Below are 12654 nucleotides of genomic sequence, written 5' to 3' on the forward strand. Positions count from 1 at the left end.
CTGTGAGAGGCCCCTGTGCAGAAATGGCTGCGAGGCTCTGTTTTGTTGTTGTTGTTTGTTTTATTTTTGTTTTTTATTTGAACCCAGTTAGCCACCAGGAGCCCTTCTTAGTAGGTGTCTCCCCCCCCCCCCCTCAGAGTTCATAAAATTAAGGAGGAAATGTAAGGAAGATTACATGAAGGTGGGAAAAGCAAGGTGGTAATTGAATTACAGGATAGTTAAGATTATATGCTTTCTTGAGGATGCTCCATTTTAGAAGAAGGAGTCTGGAGAGAAGCCATTTCAAAGATGTGATAACCTAGATGGACAGAAAGAATGCACAGGGCTTGCTTAAGGCAAAGATAAGCCTTTTAGTAAAGAAGTTGTAGGTCTGGGATGTGACTACCCACTGTGACCTGTCCAGTTAGGAATTTGTGATCAGATCACCCTGTGAGGTTACTTTCTACAGACCCACTTTTTTTGTCCACAAGACAGATATAATCAGATTCTTGAAGTAGTAGACTTCACTGAGTAATTTTATAAGTGACTGTTACTCCGTTTAAATGATGAAGACACTGGTTTTAAAAGGTTACAAGAATTAAATGAAACTGCCTGGCAGTGTAGTGAAATTATATTTTATACTGTAGTATTTTTTTAAACCTCAGGTGTTAATTAAAGTTGAGTGACTCACTCTTCACGTGGCACATCATCATCACTGCCCTGTGGGCTTTCTCTGGTTCTAGTCATTCTTTTCGTCCCCATTCCTAGCTATCTTCCCCTCCACCGCAGCCCTTGGCACCCATTCTAATGGCTTTCAGGTGTATCTTTTTGTTTGTAAGTCTTCCAAAATGTATATTGTCACTTTTGGTTTGCATCTATTTGACTTAATGTGAATGACATTCTATACTTCATTCGTGTTCACTTCTTACTTGTAAGCTCTTTATGACTCACTCATGTCACTACGTGTACTCCTTGCCCATGATTGCACCGGTTATTGAGTCCACCTTTTTTTCAAGCCTTTTCTCCCCACCAGCAATTGCACTGCAGAGAACACCGTCATGCCTATCTGGTTTTGAATCTATCAGTGTGTCATCTCTTTGGGTTGTACACCTAGAAGTAGAACTAATGGGGTGGAGGGCATGCATGCACTTAATTTGACCAATTACTTCTCAGAACGGTTTTGTTAGTCTCACTCCCACAGTAATGTGTATCCCTGAATTCATATGGGGTTTTTTTGTTGTTGTTGTTGTTTTTAGCCTACATAATATCTAGGACAGTGATGGGGGATTTAAAAAATGCTAATCAGAACCCTGGCCAGGTTGCAGGTTGATCTCGTCAGGGTACACATAAGAATCAACCAACCATAGCGTAAGTGGAACAAGTTGATGCTTCTCCCTGTCTCTATTCCTCTCTCTCTAAAAATCAATAAAAAAAATGCTTATTAGGTGTCCTGGAAATCCAACATACTCCTAACGTTTGCTAAATAAATCAACTGACCGCCAGGTGTTCAGTTACTAACACTGTATTTATAATTCATCTCTCACGTAAAACATTTTCTTTTCCTACTTATTGGGTATATATGCACCCCATAATTTTAAAAAGTCATGAAGCAGTTTTGGGTGTTAGCATTCTTTGGATTAGAAATTAAAACAAGAGTTGAAAACTATATAAAAACAGTTTAGATAGCCAAATGCTAAGAGTATCTACTAAGTTCCTTTGCATTTCTTTCATGGCAGTTAGTTACTCTTGGTTTCTTACTGCATCTGACACATCATGATTTATTGTCTGAATACTAGTTTTTATAGCCTTCCCCACAGATGTTTCTCTCATGGTGCAAAACTGAACAAGGCAACAAAAGTCAAAGAAAAATGTTGACAGTGAAGTGCTTTCTGGATATAATGTAATTATTGCCATCGGCAGGTGGCAAATGTACTAATACTGCGAAGTTTTACAAGTCAGCTGTGCACTTGGAAACATGGGGCAAAGTCGCAGCAGTTTCTCTGCTGATCGACTGAGATGCATGACTGAAAGCTAAGCAAAGAGACTGTTCAAGTGACAGGGAAATCCTTGTCAAAGCCAATTTGATGATAATGGATTTGAAAATGGGACAATTGGAATTCAGTGTGAGGGAACCCCTATCATCTAACATAGCACTATACCATAGAATATAATACAAGCCATGTGTGTAATTTTAAATTTCCTAGTAGTCACATTTTAAAAAGTAAGATGAATCTTACTTATAAGACCTTTATATAGTGTCTTTAAAGTAGATTTGTTAACTTGTACTTATAAGAATTATTAAATTTTCATAACAAGATACTTTCTTTGCAGACTTATTCAGATTGCAGGATATAGAACAAATTATGTTTAATAAAAGTCAAGGTGAGATTTTTTTTTTTATTTATGGGGTGGGGACGGTGTAACTGTATGTTTTGAACCATGGCGTATTCTACTGCTTCCAAAGCAATCTCACTCTTCTGTTAAAAGCTAACTTAGAAATGCTGTCCCCCTTGTTTCCGTTCCAGCTGTCAGCTTAGCAGCTGGTTAGAGCTGAGCTCCACGCAGTTCCATGTGGCCTCCTAGCAGCTGTAGGTCACTGCGGTCTTGGACGGGAGCTGTATGCAGTGTTACCAGCACTGGTGTGATAAAGGGGGCATGGTGTCAGCTTCTTACCTGCTTGTTTGAATCTAACTCAAGGTAGTGTTCTAGATAATATATTCTGATTCTTTTTAAGTCACAAATCCTGCCGATGACTCCTACACTTCTTTTCAAAGTATCCATTCATTGACCTTCCTTGGCCAGGCATGATCTGTTCCTCACTTCATGCCTCCTACCATTGGTGACGCTTCGGCATGTGTCCCGACTGTCTTTGCTTAGTGAGACGGACCCCTTGCTGTTGACCTTGCTGCTGCCACCACTGTGTACGACTTGGACATTGCTCATTCACTAGAACAAGGCCATTCATCTCCTCGGAGAAGTGGGGGCTACACCAAAACAGGAGTCCCCACCCCTGATTATTTCAGTGCTTGGGAAAGTCACGTCCCCTTTGAGGGTCATCAGTAAAGTGAGAGGTATAGACCAGGTCATTGCTAAGTTCCTTCCAGCTCTAATGATCTAGAAATCAATCTAAAAGGTGAGAATTTTAAAGTCAGATACAGCCAGCCATTTCTTCTAATAAGGAAGGTCACATCAATCTAGGATACAACCCACTAACATTACACTAACCTGACCAAGTAGAAGCTTCCTAGAAATTTCACTCTCTGTGGTATTTTGTGAATTGGGTAGGGGTTTTGAGGAAGTAATATATCGTGTTTCCATGGTGACAATGAACTACTCAGAGTAGCAGGCCTGTTGTTTGGTTCCCGTTCCTCACAAGGGCACCACTTGTCACAGCAACAGTGAACCACTCAGAGCCCAGATGAAATGAAATGCTCTGAGGGGCTAAGAGGCGGCAGCATCCCCGGTCTGCAGACCCAAGGACTGAAACCCCCTCCCGAGCCGTACTCAGATATTTGTCAGCCAGTACAAATAACTCAAGGAAGCAGACAGCAGAAGTTTTCAGATGGTGAAGTAAAACACAAGGCATATGTTGACTCCTAATCTCTGCTCTGAGAGCTTAAACATTTCTTGTTGCTGACTCTTATCCTGCTGTTTTGCTGTTTCCAGCACGCCCTGTTTCCAGTACTTGTCAGAGAGGCGCCTGGACTCTAGTCCGCTCCGGGCTTTCACCCTAGGGTGCATCTCTGTCTCTAATTGTTGTTCTAACTCTGCCTATTTTCATAGCATATTCTCACATCATGTGCCTAGTAGTTTATAAATGTCAGTATCAGCAATTATAGAACTTCCTCTATATTGCAGTAAAAGGAAAACTATTCTTATAATTAAAAGTATTTTCCTCCACTTTTTAAAAATTAGGATTTTTCCTTTATTTAAAAATTTGTCATTATATACATTTGAGACTGATGGAAGAATATATGTAATATATGTGGAATTAATGAGACAAAACAAGCACTGTGAGCCCGACATTCGAACCTTGTGTCTGCCTGTGTTTCCCTTCCCTCTCCCGTGCCTGCCTTTCCAACAGCACAGCCCTCTACTCTGAATTTTATGTTTATCATTCATCTGTTTTTGAAATGTATTATATCACTTATGCATGATTCCTAAGGAAAGACTTTGCAAAAATTTGGAGCACTCTGTTTTGAAAGTTTAGTAGAATTGCTCTATTAATCCCTCAGATCTTGGTATTTTCTCTGTGGAAGGACTTTTATCTTCTAATTAAACTAATGTGAGGCTATAGGAACTTTAAAATATCTTATAAGTTATATTTCCTAGGAATGTGTCACTTGGTCTAGGTCAGGGGTCAGGAACCTATGGCTCGTGAGCCAGATGTAGCTCTTTTGATGTCTGCATCTGGCTCACAGACAAATCTTTAATAAAAAAAAGTAATGTTAAAAATATAAAACATTATCATGTATTACAATCCATTCATTTCCTACCGCTCATGTTCAAGGTTGCAGGTGGCTAGAGCCAATCACAGCTTTCCTCTGGAACAATACCATATTTTTATTGGATAATGCATAACGTACACAGGTCATTGTATGCTCTCACGGAATTACATTCTAAAATATGGGGCATTCATGGCTCTCTCAGCCAAAAAGGCTCCGAACCCTGGTCTAGGTCTTGTTAGTCATCCTATATTCACAGAAATTGAGTTGACAGGAAGCTCTCCTAATGTGCTGGTAAAAGTCTTGATGGAGGAGCATTTTAGGCTCTTTGTCATCATTCTCATCTTTTATTGGTAACATCAGTTCCCACTGGGGTCAAGTAGACGGTTTGTCAAGATGTTACTTCAAGTGCAATTACAGCTGAGTGTCCTCTCAACTAATTTTTCTAGATATTTTTTCTTATCTCCTCAAAGCTGAAGCTGATTGTCTTAGATAAAAAAACAACAGCAAAACCACAAATTTTTTTATGTATTGATTTTAGAGAGAGCAGAGAGAGTGAGATAAATATCATTTTGTTGTTCCACCCATTTATGCATTCATTGGTTGATTCTCGTATGTGCCCTGCCTGGGGGTCGAACCTGCAACCTTGGCTTACCTGGACTATGCTCTAACCAACTGAGCTTCCTGGCCAGGGGCCGGTCTTAGATTTGTACTGAGACTATATTAGGTCTTTCTCAGCCACTCCTCTCATCCAGTGTATCCAAATAAATATTGAATACAATTGATAGTTTGATGATTCAGCAATAGAAAATACCCACTGTGACTATATTAAATTTGGATTATATGACTTGGTACTGCAGCTATAAAAAGGCATTTCAAAAGAAAAACTACAAAAAGTAACAAACCTTAATTTCAAAGCTTTTTAATCTCTTTGTTATAGTTTGTCTTCTAAAATTTGAATGAGTAGAAATAAGCATTCCTCTTAAGTGTGAGCCTTCTGGATAATCTAGATTTCCATGGAAAAGGTTATTAACAAATGAGTGTACTCATAGATTTGCAAACGGATAATTCCATAATAACTATCTATCTAATTTGTTCACAGAGTTAAAGACTGTCCATTTGTAAACCATGTTCAGTGCCAAGTGTAATTACACACGATGATGCTCATCTTATGAGTGCATTCTTATATGATATATATATATATATGTATTCTTTATGATATATGATACAGATTATATATCTTGAAATATGGAACATACTGATACTTTGAAAATATTTTCAGGAAGAAGCTATTTGTTTCGATTCTGAGGTAGGTGAACACATCAGCTGGTTCCAGCAAGAATATGTGAAAACAGAGAAGGACTGGAGAGAAATTGATCAGAGGATGAGCCAGACCTTGCAAGTAAGAAGAAAGCTGATCGGCAGCAGAACACCTCTGAAGGACATTCTCAAAATGTTTCCTTTCTTGAAGTGCCCTTATCAGGTATCTTTCTTCACTTACAATACTCCGATTAATAAAGTATCCAGATTGATTTGTCTCTTTCCTCTTGAAGTGGTAACAGGACCATGTAACAAGTGTGAATCTCGGTAGGGTGTGCGAGCCCCCCCCCCCCCAGAAGCTACAACCAAGACCATTTGGTGAGAATTTCTGGAACCTATTTCTCCCATCCAAGTACTAACCAGGTCCAACCCTGCTTAGCTTCCGAGATCAGATGAGATCGGGCGCGTTCAGAGTGATACGGCCGTAGACTGGAACCTATTTCTAATAAAATGCACTGGCTGCCTCAGATTAAAGAGTTTCTTGTCATTGGACATATTGTGGAGGATGGGGGACACTACTGAGGGCTATTTTGAAACTGAAGCATTTTCCCTTGGCATGCATTTAGACAATCAAGATAGTTATTAAGGAACTATTAGAATGCAGCATTAAAAAATCTATTTCCTTTATGACCCCAAATCATTTCATAAAGTGATCTTAAAATATTTGAAGTTTAAGGGATAATTCAAATGTCCAGCCATTTAGTTTACTTAAGGTGGCCATTAAAGGGTTCTATTACAATTTTAGTGTAATTTGAGCTGTAGTATATAATGAAAGATTCATCAGTTTTAACCTGAGAACACATTTCCTAGAAGAATTTTTTGGGTACAATCAAAATGAAAAGTTTTGCCTATTTTTCTTCTTCCAAACACACACACACACCTGACATAAGAATTTTCCCATTTTATTTTAGTAATATGCCAGTAGCAAATACCTGAACGTACTATGTGGCAGCAGGCATATTCTTATCACTCACTGTCCAGAGATTATTTAATCGAATCCTCTCAGCAGCCCTTCCTTGATTAGTGCTTGCTTTTCCCTCATGGTTTTTGTAATGACTATACTTACTTGTCTATTTATTGTCTTAAACAAAGAGCTAAACATTTCAGGTTTCTTCAGGAAATACCTACTTAACTCAGGATTGTATAGTTGGCTGGATTTTCAATCGATAAAAACCTCGTTGTGCTTCCTGAAATAAATGCAAGCTTAGCCTTGGCCAGGTGGCTTAGTGGATAGAGTGTCATCCTGGTGCATCAAGGTCGCAGGTTCAATCCCCACTCATGGCACATATGAGAAACAACCAATGAGCGCACAATTAAATGGAACAACTAAGTAGAACAAGCTAATGCTTCTCTCTTCCTCCTTTTAACCCCACCCCAAATCAATGGAAAATGTTTTAAAAATTAAAAATCTAAAAAAACCAAAATAAAATAATAAAAGCAAGTTTTGACCATACTTCCAAATATTCAGTTAACAGTTCCTATAGTGGGTCAGCTGCCCCTGCTCCAAACCAGCCCCAGTGCTTGTGGCTACTACCATTGCAAAAACTCTCGGCGCTTAGAGAGCTGTGGACACAGCCACGACCCAGAGAAGCAGCTGATCTGGGACGCACAGGCCGTCCGTGGCCACTGGCGCTCACCACCCAACTCCCCCCGAAACCTTCCTCTACTACCTAACACATTAGGAGTTCGTTCGACTAGGGATTTGTTACTGGGACCTACTGGATGTGGCATGAGGCAAGTTGAAGAGAGTTGAGGAGCGCAAAAATACCAAACAGAAAGTTAAACAATTCCCCAAATTTTCCAATAAATCCTCTGAGATGCTATTTTTCACCTTACTGAGAAACTATTTGAATAATCAGACTTTACAACTTAAGTAGTGCATAAGAATCCCAGCTAATATACAGTAAAGAAACCTGGGAGATTTCATCAGAAACAAGTGATAAAAGTTAGTATTTCCAATAATGGGAGTAATTTCCAATTACCATCTCATGCTTTCTGATACAGTGAGAAATGTCAGTGTTCTTGCCCAAAATGCATAAATCATGAAGAAATACGTTATAACCATAGACTACTTGGCTTCTGCTTTTCAAAAATGTCAAGGAATGTGAGGAAAAAACCGAGAAACTGATACAGACTGAGGGAGCCAAAGGAGACATGATCTCTAATCTCACATGTGTTCTGGATTAGATCCTGAATTTCTAAAGAGCATGACTGCAGCAATTGGCAAGCTTGCATGGGGTCCTTGGACTAGGTTTTCCTGATTTAGATGCTTATGCTGTGGTTATATAGGGAGAGTGTCCTTGAGCTTAGAAATCACACAGTGAAGGATGAAGGGGTGATGAGCATCATGTCTATGGCTTACTTTCAGAGGGGATTGAACATGTTATCACTGGGAGAAGGTGCACAACAGGCACTTGTGAACGCTACTATTTCTATTCCTTTCATGTAAATGTAATGTAATGTGAAAATAAAAGATAACAAAATTCCTAGCCTACATGTGCCCAGGAAAGTGGAGGAGTATTCACCTTCTTCGTGCTCCACTCTACAACGCCCTGCTGAGAGAATGTCTTTTTAGGGTCTCAATCTGGATTAGTGGCCCATTGAGGTTCTGCCTGATAACAGAGCCACTATGTCTTTATAGACTGTGCGTTCTGGTTTCCTGATAACATTAGGACCTCATCCCAGTGAGGACCTATCAAAATATTCAAGGAACGATGAGAACCGGTGGGCAGTATGGAACTGTTCTCGGCTGAGTTCTAGGGGAAGCAGTGCTTGCACTAATTCCTACTAGTGGGGATGATGAATACAGTCTTGTAATGCCACTCGGTCAAAAAAAAGAGGTGGGGAGGGGGACAGTGAGACAGTGATGGTGGAATTCTCTGAGGGGAAAAACTTGATTTTAAGGGTATTCCATAAGGTACACTGGTTTTGCTTTTACCTTGTAGTCAAATACCTCACACGACTTTCCCAGTTTACTTCTCTCTGATGTTATAGAGTCTCTAAAGCTGTCCCCTGTCCCTAGTATCCCTTCGGACACTAAGTTTTGGTATTTTTCAAGGTTTGCCTCCTAAAATCCAAGTTTTCCTCTTTTGCCTCTTGTTGGAAACTACTGAAACATAACAATGTGGTTTACCTAAAGAAACAAGATCCTAGGCCCTGGCTGGTTGGCTCAGTGGTAGAGCATTGGCCTGGAGTGTGGAAGTCCTAGGTTCGATTCCCGGCCAGGGCACACAGAAGTGCTCATCTGCTTCTCCACCCTTCCCCCTCTTCTTTCTCTCTATCTCTCTTCCCCTCCCGTAGCTGAGGCTCCATTGGAGCAAAGTTGGCCTGGGCGCTGAGGATGGCTCCATGGCCTCCACCTCTGGCACTAGAATGGCTCTTGTTGCAATGAAGCAATGGCCCAGATGGGCAGAACATCACCCCCTGGTGTGCATGCCGGGTGGATCCCGGTCAGGCACATGCGGGAGTCTATCTCTGCCTCCCACCTTCACACTTCAGAAAAATGCAAAAAAAAAAAAAAAAGAAAAAAAAAGAAACATAAGATCCCAGAATCCTAGCTATGTAACCCCCACATATGCAAATATACTTCTGAACCCTCATTGAATTGAATCTGCATCCAAAGTTTCCATTCCACAGGCTTCGAAGATTGCCATGTCCATTAGTAATGATCTTTTCCTATTCACCGCCAGCTTTCGTTCTTTTTTCTTTCTGTTCTAAATCTTTACTTCTCCACCAAAGCCACTCAGATACCTAGTCTATATATTAAATGAACATTCAAAGTTTAAAATAATCCTAAAGAGTTATTTACTTCCCTTCCATTAGCTTTTCTAGTGATCTGGTATCTTTTTCTTCTTTCAGCTGTTCAGAGAATTTCAACTTCTTACAGGAACAGATATTTATGAGAAAACAAGACACATCTTGGAATCCTACTCAGAAAATATACTGACTTCTTTTTCAGTGGTGGACAATCCAGTCAATATTGCACTGCAAGAGGAAATGAAACAGCACACCGACGAGGACATGTTGAAATGTTAGTAAATCTGAGGAGTGGGGTTATCAGTTTCAGTTATCTGTATAATTCAGGATGATTGAAAAATTTGTTATGATGATAAGTAATATTTAGTAAAACAACATGTGGGAGAGAAGATGAATTTCTCAAATAGAGGTATTGGGTTATAAATATAAAAAGTAGTACACGTGATACTATAAAGTGACATTTAGAGAAACAGGAATCTGTTAATTTAATAATCTAAATGACATGGTGAATCTTGATAACATCATTCTGGCTGGTGGACAGAGTACAGAATTCTTACTTTCCCCCGGCCAAGATCTGGGGGGGGGGGGGCAGAACCATGAGATCTTGAATGTTTATTAGCTGAGGATATTGGTTAAAAAATAGTTGTGAAACACTGATCTAAGAAGGTTAGTTTGTACTCTAGAAGGTACGATTAAAAAATGCCCGGTGCTTTCTACTGGCTTTGCTTATTTCTACTTGGACTGTGTGTAAGCATGTTTGCTTTAACAGATATGAAGATGACAGCCACATGTTTACTCCTACCAGATGTTTTTGGGGATGATCCCAGCCTTTTTGTCATTGTGAATGAGAAGGTATGTAGTATGTCAGTGATCCCTGGTTTGACATTTCACATCTTCATCTTTGAAAGCAGGATGGTGGTCTATCTGGAAGTATATTCTGTCATTTTTACATGCTAAACTGAAACAAGGTTATTCATTGTTAATATCATGGTTAAATCCAGGCACCTCATATTATTTAGCTATTTTACATGTCGTCTTTTTTTTTTTTCAGGTGCAAGTGTCCACACCCGTACTAGAAGTTAAGAACCCTTTCAACATTGATGTTTGTGAATTTTCTTTGTATTTAGAAAAAGAAAGACTCACAAAAGTGGACGACTGTGTTACGGCCGTGGCTGCTCTGGTAGCTGCTTTTCATGTATTTGGGATCCAGTCTCCTAGACAACTGGCCCAAACACTCAACTTCCTGGAGACATTGATTTTCGATGTGCACAGTCCCTATTTTCCTTCTATGAAAGAAAAGGGAAAGGAAGTAGGATTTCAACACCTGGTCACTTAACAGCATATAAGTAAATTGATCTCTGGGATAGATATAAGAATTGATCTCTGGGACAGCAGACCTTTTTAAAAATTGTTTGAGGGTTGTGGTAGCTATTAGAAAATCATCTTGTCTCAAAGATGTGAATGAATTTCAATACTTTCTGTCTTTAACCTTAGGTTAAATTCTTTGTGAAATTCTGTAATAAAATACTACTTCATAAAGGAGCTGTTTATTTGTTTACTTTAGTGAGAGTAAGAGAGAGCCAGATAAACAGGAAGGGAGAGAGATAAGAAGCATCACCTCATAGTTGTGGCACTTTAGTTGTTCATTGATTGCTTTCTCATATGTGCCTTGATGGGGGAGGGGGGGACACTGCTCCAGCCACGCAAGTGACTCTTGGCTCAAGCCAGTGACCTTTGGGCTCAAGCCAGTGATCATGAGGTTGTGTCTATGACCCCATGCTCAAACTGTTGAGCCTGCGCTCAAGCCAGTGACCTCAGGGTTTCTAACTTGGTTCCTTAGCATCGTAGGCTGGCACTATCCACTGTCCCACTGCCTGGTCAGGCTGTTTGTTTATTCTGATTTGAGTTCTAAGAAATTCCATGGCCCAAGTTATACTTCTGTGGGTACATTAGTTTTTAAAAGACACTACACTCCATATCTGCTCAAGACCTGTGGTTTAGGGTATGACCTTGTAATTAATTCAATGTGCCCACCTTTGAAAGACTTCATGCCAAGAAGCTGCCCATCTGGGGGCTGGGGACTGCCTCCCTGGTCTGAAGATTGCTTGGAAACGCTCCGAACTTGGCTTTTTGAGAAGAGGCACGTACTCCCCAGTTCTTCCTCCCCTCGGCTGACCTGCCTGGCTCTAGGCGGTTTGGTTTTCTTCAATCACGTTTGTTGAGAACAAGGGCTGCTTCACCCTGCGGGCTCCTCACTGCTGGCTGCACTCACTGGCGCAGGCTCCGATCTGCGGCGCAGTCTTCCTCTGGAAACCCGCGTTTGTCTCCTACCGCTTCCCTCCCTGGAGGCGCAGCACCCTTCACCTGGGTCTCGTCTTCTCACACGGCTTCCGGTGTACCCGGCCCCGACCGCCAGTGTCTGTGTCTCCCGGTGCCCCTCAGGCTTTCCTGGATCTGCCACACTCCCAGCTTTGCACTCCCAGGGCCACCTGGCACCGGCCTCTAGTTTCCAGGTTGGGGCCCTTCCTTGACCCGCTCTCCAGCCTCGCTCAGGAGTCCCAGCCCTGGCTCCTCATCCAGCCCTGGGTCCCACATCATAATTCATCCAACACCATGGATTTAAGATGCCCCTCAATGCCATCATCACAATATCACTGTTACGTAACAGTGTTGACATACCAACTTGGCTTAGACTGAAGAAACTTGATGAGAATGTCTTGGGTTACTTCATAAGATTAAACTTTTTAAGAGGTTAAAAAAAAGGGGATTCATATAAATTATTAGAAAAATAGTTTTCTAAGATACATTTCTAGAAATGCTGCAAAACATTGAACATCTTTCTCTCTGTTCATTAAAATGCTTGTCAGGACCCTGGCTGTTTGGCTCAGTGGTAGAGCATCGGCCTGGCGTGCAGAAGTCCCGGGTTCGATTCCCGGCCAGGGCACACAGGAGAAGCGCCCATCTGCTTCTCTGCCCCTCCCCCTCTCCTTCCTCTCTGTCTTTCTCTTCCCCTCCCGCAGCCGAGGCTCTATTGGAGCAAAAGATGGCCCGGGCGCTGGGGATGGCTCTATGGCCTCTGCCCCAGGCACTAGAATGGCTCTGGTCACAACAGAGCGACGCCCGGGATGGGCAGAGCACCGCCCCCTGGTGGGCG

General features: G+C 41.2%; 1 protein-coding gene across 1 annotated transcript in view; it reads left to right on the top strand.

Annotated features, from left to right (window-relative positions):
• Positions 1–10836, top strand: part of SAMD3 (sterile alpha motif domain containing 3) — a 37812-nt gene extending 26976 nt beyond the window's left edge. The window contains exons 8-11 of the mRNA XM_066371780.1: positions 5707–5907; positions 9603–9774; positions 10270–10352; positions 10552–10836. Of these exons, the coding sequence (XP_066227877.1) occupies positions 5707–5907; positions 9603–9774; positions 10270–10352; positions 10552–10836 (741 nt within the window). The remainder of the gene's footprint in view (positions 1–5706; positions 5908–9602; positions 9775–10269; positions 10353–10551) is intronic.
• Positions 10837–12654: the final 1818 nt, after the last annotated feature.

The sequence above is a fragment of the Saccopteryx leptura genome, chromosome 3, assembly GCF_036850995.1.
Source record: "Saccopteryx leptura isolate mSacLep1 chromosome 3, mSacLep1_pri_phased_curated, whole genome shotgun sequence".
Taxonomy (NCBI): domain Eukaryota; kingdom Metazoa; phylum Chordata; class Mammalia; order Chiroptera; family Emballonuridae; genus Saccopteryx; species Saccopteryx leptura.